The sequence below is a fragment of the Danio aesculapii genome, chromosome 9 (genome assembly GCF_903798145.1).
Source record: "Danio aesculapii chromosome 9, fDanAes4.1, whole genome shotgun sequence".
Lineage (NCBI taxonomy): Eukaryota > Metazoa > Chordata > Actinopteri > Cypriniformes > Danionidae > Danio > Danio aesculapii.
In genome coordinates, this window is record NC_079443.1 from 56731534 (window position 1) to 56748863 (window position 17330).

General features: G+C 34.1%; 1 protein-coding gene across 2 annotated transcripts in view; it reads right to left on the reverse strand.

Annotated features, from left to right (window-relative positions):
• grb14 (growth factor receptor-bound protein 14) overlaps positions 1 to 17330 on the reverse strand; it is a 110049-nt gene that overhangs the window by 18414 nt on the left and 74305 nt on the right. For both annotated transcript variants that reach the window (XM_056466048.1, XM_056466049.1), the window contains 5 exons: positions 15346 to 15502; positions 7968 to 8089; positions 7194 to 7268; positions 5180 to 5317; positions 4159 to 4269 (listed from right to left, as the gene is read on the reverse strand). In XM_056466048.1, coding sequence (XP_056322023.1) covers positions 4159 to 4269; positions 5180 to 5317; positions 7194 to 7268; positions 7968 to 8089; positions 15346 to 15502 — 603 coding nt within the window. The remainder of the gene's footprint in view (positions 1 to 4158; positions 4270 to 5179; positions 5318 to 7193; positions 7269 to 7967; positions 8090 to 15345; positions 15503 to 17330) is intronic.

A 17330-nucleotide genomic window follows, 5' to 3' on the forward strand; every position in this document is an offset into this window, starting at 1 on the left:
TTTCTTATTATCATGCTGCCTTGAAGTTATGTGTAGGCCCACATGGAATCTGCGCACGCAGAAATCCACAGATTTTTAGCCCAACATTAATTCTTTTTATATACATGTGTAAATGGGTCATTTTTTTCCCAGTTTTTAAAATTAATTTCAGTAATAATATTGGCTAATATGAAAGTGTTCATATGATTTATTTACAATACAGTTTGTGCAGTAATATTTTCTGTCTTTTAGTAGATAGATATGATATGAGAGACTTGCTTTGTTTACCGAATAAGTGGATCTAGATGGATTTGCTTTGTAAACATTTAGCTATTATCATAGGCGGAGGGTGAACAAACTCCAGGGTAAGGCTAAGATATGTGCTGCCCTTTAATGCATTTTAAAAGATTTGCAACCGACCGAGAAGAGGTTTCAACAAAAGCACCGCCTATCAACAAACCTCTATTATATTCAACAAATGACGTCTGGTAATATAGTCATTGATTTAACAAGTGACGTTTTTGAGTATCCAACCCTTTTGCAAAAATAAATAAATAAATAAATGGCAAAAATGTGTCAAGAATCCGAAATCATTCACTTTGTCACAAGGCCAATCGAAAACTGAACTTGTAATTCAGCAATAAATATATAAATATAAGCATTTTAAACTGTTATTCGGATACTGAATTTTTTTTTATTATTAAACAACAAAAAAAAAACATGAAAATTTGACAACATATGTGCAAAATACGATGGGACCATCGCAACTGGCCCACCTTTATAGGTACTCTGCCCTGCACCAACTGTGGACCAGTGGCATAATTCCCCCCTCCTTTCTTCCTTTAGCACCAGTTAGGGAGTTAGGGATGTACTCTATATAAGGTTGGTGGTTACAGCCGGTCATCAGATGGGCACCCCCCTTCCTTGGTGTTTCACCGATTTAAGCCCATGACACCTCGGGAGGGCTCGACAGCAGGTGAAACTAGGTGTTTAGTGCATTATCACGGGCTGTGGTAAAGTTATTGGCAATTAAATTAGAGGCAACCATTTCAGAATTAAGATGATGCAGTAGCCATTAACTAGCATGAGTAATTGTTTAAATTAGATTTATTTTATTACAAATGACAAATTAAAACATAATTAAAAATCTTGACTTCGTGATATTATGCTGCATTAATCACCCCTGTAGAAAACACTTCGCACAATTAAAATGCACCATCATTATCCGCCAGTAGGTGGGGCATGCAGATCAGTAATGATGACGAGTGAAGAATGGAGTTTCAAAAGTAAGTTTCAAATGCAACCAAATCTATAGGTCTATATTTGATGAAATAAAGTAAAGTACAAGTATACTGAATCATGACTATTGATGAAAATTAAGTTTATGCTTGAGAACTGCAAATAAGCAGAGTAATTAGCCTAAAACTATAAATAAATAACACATACTTTCACATTACTTTCCTTAAAAAGTAATTAAGTAACAAATTTAGCTACTTTTTAAGTGACTTTAGATTGTAATGTAGGCCTATTACTTTTCCCCCAACACTGCAAATAAGATAAACATATTGTGTAAGATCAACATATAATGTCCTTTTAGATTTTTCAGATCTTTAAAATGTAAAATGAGTACTCCAAACGATCGCCTAAACAAGATTACCACACTAGGCTGGACTACTACATTACAACTATCAAAATAAGGCATTTCATTTAATGCTGAAAACAAATTAAACCAGAATAATATATTTATATACCTCGCTCAAATACTTATTTGTCATTTTATTACTGGTGTCCTTGACCAGCAAATCAGAAAAGTCCGCTGGCCAGCACTTTTGGTTTAATTTTCAGAGTTGCTGCCAACTCCAGTCAAAAACAGCGCTCATCAGTGCAGTGCGGAGTTGGACAGTTCCATTTTTGTCCAGAGGGGGGCTTTAAATTTGATTGACAAACTTACAAAAACTAAAGTGTTCTGTTAATCATCAACATCATATTCCGCCTTACACCCGTTGCATGTTTTCAATGCAGTTTTTTTCTTTGCTGCTATCTCTGTGGTCTCTGGCCAGGGGGATGCTAAGCCTTCCCCAGCCTTACACACGCTCCGTCTATGGCTATTATTAAGCTATTATTTTTTTTAATTTCATATATTACATTTTTCGTTATGATACTCCTAAAATCATGCCGCATAAATCTGCTGATTTTTTACTAAATTCTCCACAGAAAGAGCAATGTCAAATTTATTTCTATAGCACAATTTAATGCAACCAGAGGTTGACCCATGTGCTGCACAGTACAAATCAAAACAGATAAAAAACAAATGTATATATACAATTATTGCTAAAACAGACACTTTTCACTGATAAAATGCCAAATCAAAGAGATAAGTTTTTAACCTAGATTTGCTAGATAACCTAGCAAAAAATGTCCGCAGATTCTGTCTGGCCCTGGTTATGTGCTATAAACAGTCCTACTGTTACTTTATGAACAATAAACTTATGGTTTGCATCAAACAAAAATGAAACATTGCAGTAAGAGATATTTACGTTCCACTATTGTTTTTATATGCATGTCAATTTAATAAATAATATTTCTGCTGCAAAACAAATGAAAGATTATAATAAATCATTCAATTCAATGCTGAAAGCTGCAAAGCAATCATCAGTAACTAAAAGGAAAAATAATATACATCTCAAGAAAGAATGGACAAAAGAAAGGAAGAAAAGTCTCACTTCTACCACTCTTTAAAAGTTTCGGTTTCGGTTTGTGTCATTTTAAATGCTCAGTCTCGTTATGCGCTGATTTTCATTCACAGGAGGGCTAAAACTTTAAAATATCAGGAGTTTTCCCTGACATTCAATGATCTAAAAGCTTATTTTTTTAATGATCTATACCAGTGTTTCTCAACTGGTGTAGCGTGACCCACTTTACATTTTCAGTGGGTCGCGGAGTGTGTGGTCACTGGTCAAAAAACTTATTTTGCTTATACCGGACTTTTATTTTGAAATGCATTCACAACAATTGTACCGTTTGACATGTCAAATTTCATTTAATTAGAGCAACAAATATGTCGAAGCGCAAGTACGACCCCGAATATGTAAAGTATGGATTTACATATATTGATGACAAAAAAAGGCTTAATAACCTCAGTGTGTCATATTTAGTGAGAGTGCTCTCACAAGAAAGCATGAAACCTTCTAAATTAAAACAACACCCTGCTGAAAAATCCAGCTTAAATCAGCCTAGGCTGGTTGGCTGGTTTTAGCTGGTTGACCAGCCTGGTTTTAGAGGGGTTTTGGCCATTTCCAGCCTGGTCTTAGCTGGTCAGGCTGGAAAATGACCAGCTAAAACCAGCTAAAACCAACTTGACCAGCCTGGTTTAAGCTGGACATAGCTGGTTTTGGCTGGGCTTCCAGCCTGGCAAGGTGGTCAAGCTGGTTTTAGCTGATCATTTTCCAGCCTGACCAGCTAAGACCAGGCTGGAAATGGCTGGAAACCAGCCTGAAAGTGGCCAAAACCCCTCTAAAACCAGGCTGGTCAACCAGCTAAAACCAGCCAACCAGCCTAGGCTGGTTTAAGCTGTTTTTTTCAGTAGGGATTTAGAAACCAAACATCCCGGTTGCCAGAACAAACCTGTGGACTATTTTCAAAGAGCTGAGGGCATTACAAGTGCATACATATTGTTAAATGACAGCAATAAAATATTGTTTATTTGTACGTCTTGGTGATTTCCTTATGATTTACCTGTCACTACTTGTGTATTTTAACAAATAAATACAAATGAACTATAATTCCTAAAATTATATTATAGTTCCTAAAAAAGTGGGTCGCAGCTTGATGATCATGTAAAAATGTGGGTCCCATGGTCAAACCAGTTGAGAACCACTGATCTATACTGTATAATGAACAGACAAACTGGCAGCTCTTGCAATGTTGTAATGCTGAAGAAACAATGCAAAGTTCACCAAAGATAAGAAGCCAGACAGATTGTTTGATAGCAGTTTTATGAAAGCCACAATAAGCAATAAATCTGAGACATAACAAAGCTTATTAAATCATAAAATCACTGGTAATTCTGATCTTGGCTGCTCAAGGCTGGTTTAATTCAGTCTTAAAGTCATACTTATTTTAAAGCATTTCAAAAAAGTCCAAAACAGTGTTATTTGACAACTGAAAATATTGAATTACCTTCACACAGAAGCCGTAGTCTGTTGGCGCTCCGTAAACCTTTTTGGCAGATAATAACGTGTAGACGTCGCTGTCACTAAACTCCGCGATGAACTGCAAGTGTCTGGGTTCCTTCAGAAAAGAGAAAATAACTGATAATTCATTCATTCATTCATTCCTTTTCCTTCGGCTTAGTCTCTATTTCAGAGGTCGCCACAGCGGAATGAACCGCCAACTACTCCAGCATATGTTTTACGCAGCCCTTCCAGCACTTTTTGTAAAGCTGCTTTGGCACAATAATGATTGTGAAAAGCACTATACAAGTAAACTTGAATTGAATATAATGTGTGATAATGTATGGGATGTGTGGAGTGTGTGAGAGACGCGTGTGTTCCCGTTCCACCCCAGTGTGAAGTTCCAGCTGTAGAGCTGTCTGCTGTAGCGAGGAATAAATCCAAACATGTGAGATATGAACGGCATCTCACAGACTGTCAGGACACGAGCGACACGCATGGAATCTGTCATTTAATACACTGAAGAGCGCGCATGTGTGTGTCTCTGTTCACAGACTCTAGAGACAAAAGAGTGGACCTGTGGACGAGGACATTACACCAATGATTAATAACAATCAATCTTATACAATCTGAAAAAAAAGCGTTGCTATTCAGAACAGAAAAACACTGTCGACAGAACGAACCATACAATTTAGAACGGCCAATTTAGTTTATCCAATTCACCTATAGTGCATGTGTTTGGACTGTGGGGGAAACCGGAGAACCCGAAGGAGACCCACACCAACACGGGAAGAACATGCAAACTCCACACAGAAATGCCAACTGACCCAGCCAAGACTCAAACTAGTGACCTTCTTGAGGAAACAGTGCTAACCACTGAGCCACTATGCCACCCAGCTCCGAATTCAACTCCACTAATCTGAGAACTCAAAACATACTTTTTTATATTTCAGTGATTGTATTCAGTAAGAGCAAGTGTTATTGTGGCCAGTTAAAGCTAATCTGTGTGAGTCAGAGACTGAAGTCACCTTTGATGTGCCCTTGTTGGAGAAATACAGTCCTGATCTTCTCAACACAAAGTAAAACTTCTTCCAGGATTTTCTGCCATGCTCTTTGGCGTGGAGGAAGCCGTGAATCTCAGGACAGGAACTGGAGCTGAGAAACGTCTGCAGGAGAAACAGCAGACACAACATAAACACACATAGGAGCATAGGAAGATTTGGTTAAAATAAAATAAAATAAAATAAAATAAAGAAAAAAGTAAAATAATAATAATAATAATAATAATAATAATAATAATAATGATAATAATAATAATAATAATAATAATAATAATAATAATAATAATGATAATAATAATAATAATAATATAAAATTAATAAAGAGTATAAAATAGTATAATAAATATAATATAATATAATAAATAGTATAAAAATAATAATATAAAAATAATAATAATAATATATTAATAATAATATAAAAATATAATAATAATAATATAAAAATAATAATAAAATAATGATAGTAAAAAAATTAAATAATAATATAAATAATATTAATTATATAATAAAAATAATGATAAAATAAATAAAAATATTATATAAATAAAAATAATAAACAACAACAACAACAACAACAACAACAACAAAATCTAATATCAAATAAAATAAACTCATAAATGAGTTTCTCCTAGATTAAGCATTTTTAAACTATCAGTCATAATAGATCTTTTTTTGATAGATCTTTTTAAGATGTTTCTATTATTTTGACTTATTTGATAAAATACTGTTCTTTTCCCAATTATTTGTGTATTTGACCGGATTATAAAGCATTTTGGTCAATATTTTGTTGTTTAAAGGTGTTATACAAATAAGTTTAACATGAAAATAATATAATTCATATATAATAATAATAATAATAATAATATAAATAATAATAATAATAATAAAACAAACAAAAATATAGCCTATTTTTAGCACCAATAGCCTAGTGGCTAATATGTCGACACATAGCACCGAGTTGCTCGTGGCGACCAGAGTTCGATTCCCGGCTCGAGGTCCTTTGCCAATCCTTCCCCTTTCTCTGCTCCCCACACTTTCCTGTCTGTAATCTCCACTGTCCTATCAATAAAGGTGAAAACCCCTAAAATAATTCAATTTTTTTTTTTTTATTAAATTACTTTTCTTTTCTAAAAGTTCTTTTCCCATTTGTTTGTATTTTGACCAGATTATAAAGCATTTTGATAAATATTTTTGCTGTTTTAAGGTGTTATACAAATAAAGTATGACATGAAAATAAAATAAAATAAAATAAAATAAAATAAAATAAAATAAAATAAAATAAAATAAAATAAATAAAATAAAAGATAGTAAGTGTAAATGAGTGAATGAATGAATGTAGAAAATAAAAACAAGTGAATTACAGGGAAATTGTCCATAACATTTTCACCCTAATGTTAAAAGAAATATATATACAATTGTGGTAATAAACTCCTGAGATGTTCAGATGATAATAATAATAATAATAATAATAATAATAATAATAATAATAATAATAATAATAATAATAATAATAATAATAATGGGCTGCACGGTGGCTCAGTGGTTAGCACTATCACCTCACAGCAAGAAGGTCACTGGTTCGAGCCCTGGCTAGTGCAGTAGGCATTTCTGTGTGGAGTTTGCATGTTCTCCCTGTGTTGGTGTGGGTTTCCTCCGGGTGCTCCGGTTTCCCCAACAGTCCTAACACATGCGCTCTAGGTGAATTGAATAAACTAAATTGGCCATATGCAGTATAAGTTGGCGGTTTTTCCTGCTGTGGCAACCCGTGAAATAAAGGGACTAAACCTAAGGAAAATGAATGAATGAATGAATGAATATTTACATTAGAAAAACAAACTAAACAATTGATTGTCCGATGCCGATATTTAAAAAATGGGAGAATCGACCAATATATCGACATTGGCGATAACTGACCACTAATTAAAATATTTAGATAGATATATTTAGATCTGTTAATAATCATAAAGCATAAGATCATCACCTGAATGAGTTGTGAGTGGTTCATAATTCCATTGGTTTCACTGGATATCGACACCATGTGCTCTGGGAAAAAATCCTGCAATGACAACAACTATAAACACACAAACACAATCTCCTAAACAGTCAGGGGTTAGAGGCATGTTATGTGCACTGTATAAGAAATGGTCTAAACACACCCTTGACAAATCTGGCATTAGTATCTGTGAGCTTTAAAATCACAGGGTTTAGAGATCAGTGCTGGATTATTCAGGCATCACCTTTAATTCTTAACCAGTACAATCAAAGTCCTATTGTGTGTCTCTGTGCTCAATCTTTAATGGGTAACACTGGCTGTTTGGCTAAACCTCAGCAAATCAATTATACAGGGTGGGCCATTTATATGGATACACCTTAATAAAATGGGAATGGTTGGTGATATTAACGTCCTGTTTGTGGCACATTAGTAAATATAAGGGGGCTCATGAAAGAATAAAGTTACGTTAAAACCAAGCACACCGTTGTTTTTCTTGTCAAATTCCCAATAAGTTTGATGTGTCACATGACCCGCTTCCTATTGAAAAAACTAAAGTTGGATCCAAGATGGCCGACTTCAAAATGGCCACCATCCATCTTGAAAAGTTTGCCCCCTCACGTATACTAATGTGCCACAAACAGGACCTTAATATCACCAACCTTTCCCATTTTATTAAGGTGTATCCATCACACACACACAGCCACACGCATGCACACACATGCAAACACACACTCTCACACACACCTACACACACACACTTACAAGAGGTTTCTTGAAGAACTCATATTTGGCATAGTTTTTCCTGAAGTACAGGCAGCAGTGCGAGTCCATTCCCCATCCGGACTGAACCTCCATGACAGACTCATGATCTTCTATGGTTCTTTCTGGACAAACAAACAAACATGCACGCACGCACACACACACACACGCACGCACGCACGCACGCACGCACGCACGCACGCACACACACACACACACACAAACGGGCCTTTAGGACACTGTGCATTAAAGAACAAAGTCAAATGAAATGTGTTTTACATCCACAACGGTTAATGAGTTAATGAATATTCATAAGTTGAAATTTAACAAAGACAAAAAAAGCAGGTCATGGTTTTGATACATAAGCTGCGAGCTTTTAGATTTTGGGAAAAGAGTAACATTTTTGCAGAGAAACAAATGCAGAATTTATTGCAAGAAATGTAAATAGGTTCAATTTAATTTTGTGTAACTTTAAAGTGTCATAGTAGCAGATAAAGTGTTTAAGTATCAGATACACATAAATAGCTCTATATATTATAAATTGTATATACACAGTTGAAGTTAAAATTATTCTTTTAAATATTTCCCAAATGATGTTAAACACAGCAAGGAAATTTTCACAGTATGTCTGATAATATTTTTCTTCTGGAGAAAGTCTTATTTGTTTTATTTCGGCTAGAATAAAAGCAATTTTTAATTTTTTAAAGCCATTTTAAGATCAATATTATTAGGCCCTTTAAGTTATATATTTCCGATAGTCTACAGAACAAACCATCATTATACAATAACTTGCCTAATTACTCTAAACTGCCTAGTTAACCTAATTAACCTAGTTAAGCCTTTAAATGTCACTTTAAGCTGTATAGAAGTGTCTTGAAAAATATCTAGTCTAATATTATTTACTGTCATCATGGCAAAGATAAAATAAATCAGTTATTAGAAATGAGTTATTAAAACTATTATGTTTAGAAATGTTGAAAAAAAAATCTTCTCTCCGTTAAACAGTAATGGGGAAAAAAATAAACGGGATAATAATTCAGGGGGCTAAAAATTCTGACTTCAACTATATATATATATATTTGTGAGCACAATTGCCTCACAGCAAGAAGCTCGCTGGGTTAAGCCCCGGCTGGGTCAGTTGGCATTTCTGTGTGGACTTTGCAAGTTCTCCCCGTGTTGGTGTGGGTTTCCTCCGGGTGCTCCGGTTTCCCCCACAGTCCAAAGACATGCGCTATAGGTGAATTGAATGAACTAAATTGGTCATAGTGTATGAGTTTGTGTGTGAATGAGAGTGTATGGATGCTTCCCAAAACTGGGTTGCAGCTGGAAGGGCATCCGCTCTGTAAAACATAAGCTGGAATAGTTAGTGATTCATTCCCTGATAGATAAGGGACCAAGCCGAAGGAAAATAAATCAATGAATATGCAGTAATTCTTATATTTAGGAGTCAGTATATTTACTATGCGAGTACTTAGTATGGATTTATAAGTATTAATGTAAAGTCATAACGTTTTTTCAATCATATATTAAAAAAATATACGTTTTTTTCAGCAAGAATTCAATATTTATTTGTTTCTTGACACAATTAATCAAATGTTTCTAAAGGATCAAGCAGCACTGAAGACCAGGTTATTGGTGCTGAATCACAGGGGAAAATTACATTTTAAAATACATTCACATACGAAAAAAAAGTTATTTTATATTGTAATGCTAGTTCACAATTTAATTGTTTTGCATACCTTCTGATCAAATAAATGCAGCACATTTAAAAATATTCACTTCTTAAAGGGATAGTTCACCCAAATATGAAAATGTACTCATTATTTACAACGTTTCCAAACTTTTATGAGTGTGTTTCTTTTGTTAAACACAAAAGAAGATATCCTGAAGGAAGCTAGAAAGCTGTAAGCATTGACTTACAATTTAATTTAATTTAATTTAATTTAATTTAATTTAATTTAATTTAATTTAATTTAATTTAATTTAATTTAATTCAGGCTCATTCTGAGAACGTAGTCCCGGGGATGTTTCTGGAGACCGCGAAATACATCCCGGGAGGTACATATTTTTGCAGTTTATGTTTTCGCGAGTCCGCGAGAGGCCGCTGTGCGCGCTTTTTCCCGCACTGTTCTCGCGTAAACCCACTAGAGGCCGCTGTCGAACGACCTTCCGCCTGTCTGCCTGGATGACAGAATGATTGACCGTGCGACCGGCCAATCGGCTGACCCACCCTCCTCCGTCCCTAAACCCAACCAACGACGATTCACAAAAGCCGTCCAGAAAAAGAAAAGCCCTCGTCTGATTTTTACCACGTTTTCGGATTTTGACCACATTCTCACCCTGTGACGAACTTGTTCGCTTCATTTTTTGGATTTTGTTTTTGTTTTACCTGATTTCTGGAACCGCTCTTCCCCGGACTCGAACCCGGTCATCGTCGTCGTGGTCAGCCCCTCGATCTGCGCCTCGAGTCCGCCAGAGTACACGAAGAGCTAACTGGTTGCAGCGGGAAAGCCCTCCACATGGGGGCGAGCGGCCGGCTGATCGGCCGGCAAGCGCCGAAAGGAACGGCGTCACACCGCCCCGCATCGTTCGCTTAAAAAAATGAAATGCAGCCGTACGTACCCCCGGCTACGTATTTCGCGGTCTCCAGAAACGTCCACGGGACTACGTTCTCAGAATGAGCCTGGGTTGGTTTACTTTAGTTTAGTTTAATTTAATTTAATTTATTTCATGTTTATTTCTATAGCGCTTTTACGACGTAGATTTTGTGTCAAAGACTTACAAAATTCTAATCTCCAGCATAATTATGCATATAAACTTACTGAAATGTTGCTGACAATAGCTAAAAAATGCATTGCTTTGAAATGGAAAACAGACAGTGATGTACCGATTGGACTGTGGATCTCAGAAGTCTGCAACTGTATACCATTCATTAGAGAAGATCACATACTCTTTGAGAGGAAAGGGTGAATTATTTAAAAAGATTTGGAATCCATTTGTGAATTATATTAAAACAGTATCAGATAATTTGATTTGAGAAAATAGTTTTCTTCCACTGGTTTATACTGTATTTTCTGCCTTTTTATTTATTTGTTTTTATTTTACTTACTTATTTTATTTTATACACTGTGTGTGTTTTACTTTAGTTTGTTTATCCCTTGCACAAGTAACATGTTTACAAAATTCACGTACCTCTATGCTGCTACTTTGCACTCTGCACTTTTGCCATACTGCACCCAATTGCACTACAATAAATACCTCAACTTGGTCATATTCAGGAACAATAGGATATATGGTAATTGTTCATAGCTTATTATTGTCTATTTATTCAATTTATCTTGTACTATATTAGTTAAATGTCTAGTTTATGTCTAGTGTGTGTCATGTTTTGTTTTTAAATTGCACATTGGAGTATGGGAGAAACGCAATTTCAGTCTGCTGTGTAATGTACTGTTGCATGGTTTGATTGACAATAAAGTTGACTTGACTTGACTTGACTTGTTTGTTGCTTAGTTTTGATGTTCTGTATTGTTAACTTTTGAAAAACCAATAAAAAAATATACAATCAAAAAAAAAAAAAAAGACTTACAAAATATGTGTTTTCCTACTGTGGAAGTCAATGGTTCCAGGTTTCCAGCTTTCTTAAAAACATATTCTATTGTGTTTAACAACAGAAAGAAACTCATAAAGGTTTAAAACAAAAGAAAGTTGAGGAAATGATGACTGAATTTTCATTTTCTGGTGAACTATCCCTTTAAGTGATTGCAATTCAATAGGTTTATATGAATATTTATTGTTGTAGTACTGTAAATCCGCATTTGAATGTGGCTAATCTAATCAGAAGAATTTTCATTCAATCATCTTTGATTTAGCCCCTCATTTATCAGAGGTTGCCACAGCGGAATGAACCGGCAACTATTCTGGCATATGTTTTACGCAGCAGACGCCCTTCCAGCTGCAACCCAGAACTAGGAAAATCAGAACATTTTGCTTAATAATATGATATTTAGATGTTCGGCATCTTTCAAAAGGGATGCCTTGATACTGAGCACGATTCAATAGTAATAAGAGTGATGTGTGCGGGAGCTCATCATGCCGCTTTATCATTAAATATAATTCAGCTTCTATGAGCTTATATGCATGTTTAATGACTGATAACAGATAACGGAAAGCAAGCATCTGTTCAGAAGCAGCCATCTGGAAGAGTTCAAGCGCTGTTATCTAATACTAATTTATTCCCAGAACGTTACAGCAGACATCTTCACTGCAATAGTGCTGTTGGCTGTGGCTATGATCAAACGATGATGTCATTGCATGCTTTAAAGGTTTCAGCAGAATTGATGGTATTGATGTTAATGTAAAAGAGACAGGATAATTTAGTGCCTGTATGATTATGCAGTGTTAATTATTCACATGCATTTGGTTTCAATCATACACAGCACCAGATGGCGCCCTTATGCAGAAAATACATTTGCCAGACTCACTGGAGTAATAAAACGTATGACTTTACTTATAGGGTTTATCTGTGTTCTTTAGGTCATTTCAGGTAATCTATTGTTCTTATTTGTAAGTTGTTTTCCATAAAAGAGTCTGCCATATGATTTCTTGTGATGTAGTTTTGAAAAAAAGCTAACAGTTCACAGATTTGTGTGTGTGTGTGTGTGTGCGTGTGTGTGTGTGTGTGTGTGTGTGTGTGTGTGTGTGTGCGCGCGTGTGTGTGTGTGTGTGTGTAGGGTTGATGTTGTGCTAAGATAACATTTTGACATTTTGGTCTAATTTCAATAGTTTCCTTCAAGCACAACCGTTCGTAAATAAATAAATAAATAAATAAAGACAGACAGAAAGAACGAGATAAAAAGACAAATATAAATAAATAAATTTAAGATAATAATGATAACATAAAATAAAAAAATAAATACATGCATACACAAAAAATACATTGATAAAAATAATAAAATAAAATTAATAAAAGTATTTTAAAGTATAAAAGTAAAAATTAGAAATAAAAAACTATAATAATAAAAATGAATACATTTAAAAATAATTAGAGCATAAAATAAATAAAAAACATGCATATACATAAATAAATAAATAACTAAATAAAAACATGCAAACTCTATACATTATAAAATACATTGATAAATAAATGAATAAATCAATTATTTAATAAATTAAATAAAATAATAAATTAAAAACAACAATAAAATAACAAATGATTAAAAAACACATTTAAAAAATATTAAAACATAAATAAATAAATAAATAAATACATGCAAAAATAAATACATAAACAAATAAATTATTTATTTATTTGTTACTTTATTTTATTTATCTATGTATTTAAATAAAGAACTAAACATAAATAATAATAATTTGTTCAAATAGATAAATAAATTAATACATAAAATACAAATATAAATAAATAAATTTAAGATAATAAATACTAAAAACATAAAATAGAAATAAAATACCTGCATGTACAAAATAAAAATACATGCTTATGTAAAATAAAAATACCTGCATGCATAAATTAAAAAGGCATGCATGCATAAAATAAAAATACCTGCATACATAAAATAAAATACATTGATAAAAATAAATAAATAAAAAAGAATAAGAATAAGTATAACAGTATAGAGTATAAATTAAAAAAAATTATTAAAATAAAATTAAAAATTAAATATATTTAAAAAATAATTAAAACATAAAATAAATAAATACATGCATATAAATGAATACATGCAAATTCTATACATCATAAAATACATTGATAAATAAATGAATAAATAAATTAATAAAAAATGAATAAAATAATAAATTAAAACCAATAATAACAATAACAAATGATTAAATATACATTCAAAAAAGTATTAACATAACATAAATAAATACATGCATACATAAAATACACAGGCAAATAAAACACACTGATAATTAAAATAAATATTTAAATAAATAAATAAATAAATACACAAAAATATGATTTACTTATGCATTTAAATGAATTAATTAATAAATACATGCATATATAAAATACATTAATAAATAATTAAAGAAATTAATTAATTAATTTTAAAATCTGTAAAATAAAAAATAAAAACAATTATAATATATAAAATAACTGATAAAAAATTATTCAAACATAACATAAATAAACACATGCATACATAAAATACATAGACAAATAAAACACACTGATAAATAAAATAAATAATTATTTATTTATTTAAATAAATAAATACACATAATAATAACGTATGCATTTAAATGAATGAATAAATAAATAAATACATACATGCATACATAAATACATTGATAAATAAATGAATGAATAAATAAATTAATTAAATAATTAAAATGAATAAAATATTCAATTAAAAACAATAATAAAAATAACAAGTGATTAAATAATGCATTTTAAAACTATTAAAACATCACCTAAATAAATACATGCATACATAAAATTCATAGATAAATAAAATAAATATGTATTTCTTTATTTGTTTAAACAAATAAATAAACAAATAAGTATGTATTTAAATAAATAAAAATAAATAAATAAATAAGTCGACCTTGATCATACATCTGATTTTATCGTTAATTATTTTTACCATGATAATTCATAATCCAGTCCTATTCTATAAATATCCATATTTATGTCTTAATTATTATTTATATCTTTATTATATTTAACGATATATGAACAGAACAGTTATTCTGAAAAAAACAACTCATTTAAGTCAAACAAGCAATCTACACTGTATAAAGTGCTGTGTAAATAAAGGCCAAAAGACGAGAGGTTTGGGATCCTGCCAGTTGTTTCCACCTGTGTGAATCTCATGTATCAGAGCAGTTACTGGAGATAAATAATGCAGGAGGCGTCTTTAACCCCACAAAGAAGAATGTCAGGGCAAAAATACAGCTCTCTGCAAACTAAGAGACTGACTGACTAATGGTAAGTTTAGAGGGGATCTTGTTCTAGTGTATGTGGCTGCTAGTTTTGTTTAGTTCTTTGCTTTGACGCCACGCTTGTTCCTTTTTTCACCTGTAACTTTTGGTTTGGTTATATTTCTGTGATTGTTTCTATTTATTTTCAAATGCACTGTACAACGAGTATGTCTCTTTTGTTGCCGTTATCATTATCCCTTCTAGAGGAATAAACTAATTTAAACGATAAGTTTGTTTGTTTATCCTTGTTTATATCCATCCATTTCGTTATGTTTTCTCTCCCTAGACACCTTATTAAATCGTAACAAAGCATAATACATTTTTTAAATAATAATCAGATTCAAGCTAGACCATTGCCACGCAAAAAAAATAAATCATTCAGCTTGACACGTTCTTTGCAGCATTTTTTTAGTTGATGTGCTTATTGACTCACCGATACTGAGATGTGGGATCTGCTCAAACAGAGTCCAGCTGTGGTCATCGACGCAGTGGTTTTTTAGGATGAACAGCTGGCATATGTCCCGGGCAGTGATGTCACTGGGCACCTCTACAGCTCGGCTGGTGTTGTCTTCACTGTACACTTTGATTACCTGCAACACCAGGAGGACATTAATGCAAAATGAGGCTTTTGATGCATTCAAGATAGAGAACAAATTGGATTGTTTACTGCAATGCACTGAAATGCAAAATCAGAAGCCGAATATTCTGTATGCACGTGACTGAAAACGAAATTGAAAATGGGCAAAAATGCACTGTACGCTGTAAAAAGTCATTAGTTACTTAAAGTGAGCAAACTAATTTCCTTGAAAAGCTGCAACCCGGGCTCATTCTGAAAACTTCTGAGAATATGCTCCAGGAGGTACGTTTTTTACGAATCCACCAGAGGCCGCTGTGTACGCTCAGATCTCAAATTGTTCTTGTGAGTGCCATTTGTGCATGCTTTTCTCATGTAAATCCACCAGAGGCCGCTGTGGACTGATAGAATGACTGACTAACTGACCAATTGACTAACCCTCCTTCCTTCTTCCCTAAACCCAAACGACAGTGTTTTCAAAAGCATCGACTGACCAGCGCCTACTCCCTTCCCTAAACCTAACTGACTGTTTTCAAAAGCACCAATTGACCAGCGCCTACCGACTTCCTTAAACCCAACACAGTGTTTTCAAAAGTACCGATTGACCAGCGCCCACTCCCTTCCCTAAACCCAACTGACAGTGTTTTCAAAAGCACCGATTGACCAGCGCCTACTGACTTCCTTAAATCCAACTGACAATGTTTTCAAAAGCACCGATTGACCAGCGCCCACTGACTTCCTTAAACCCAACAGTGTTTTCAAAATCACAGATTGACCAGTGCCTACTGACTTCCTTAAACCCAACAGTGTTTTCAAAATCACCGATTGACCAGCGCCCACTCCCTTCCCTAAACCCAACTGACAGTGTTTTCAAAAGTACCGATTGACCAGCGCCCACTCCCTTCCCTAAACCCAACTGACAGTGTTTTCAAAAGCACCGATTGACCAGCGCCCACCGACTTCCTTAAACCCAACTGAGTGTTTTCAAAAGCACCAATTGACCAGCGCCCACCAACTCCCCTAAACCCAACTGACAGTGTTTTCAAAAGCACCGATTGACCAGCGCCTACTGACTTCCTTAAATCCAACTGACAGTGTTTTCAAAAGCACCGATTGACCAGCGCCTACTGACTTCCTTAAACCCAACAGTGTTTTCAAAATCACCGATTGACCAGCGCCTACTGACTTCCTTAAACCCAACAGTGTTTTCAAAATCACCGATTGACCAGCGCCTACTGACTTCCTTAAACCCAACAGTGTTTTCAAAATCACCGATTGACCAGCGCCTACTGACTTCCTTAAACCCAACAGTGTTTTCAAAATCACCGATTGACCAGCGCCTACTGACTTCCTTAAACCCAACAGTGTTTTCAAAATCACCGATTGACCAGCGCCTACTGACTTCCTTAAACCCAACAGTGTTTTCAAAATCACCGATTGACCAGCGCCTACTGACTTCCTTAAACCCAACAGTGTTTTTAAAATCACCAATTGACCAGCGCCTACTGACTTCCTTAAACCCAACAGTGTTTTCAAAATCACCGATTAACCAGCGCCTACTGACTTCCTTAAACCCAACTGACAGTGTTTTCAAAAGCACCGATTGACCAGCACCCACCGACTTCCCTAAACCCAACTGACAGTGTTTTCAAAAGCACCGATTGACCAGCACCTACCGACTTCCTTAAACCCAACTGACAGTGTTTTCAAAAGCACCGATTGACCAGCGCCCACTGACTTTGGAGAACATGCAAACTCGACACAGAAAGGCCAACTGACGCAGCCGATTCTCGAACCAGCAACCTTCTTGCTGTGAGGCGATAGTGCTACCCACTGTGCCACTG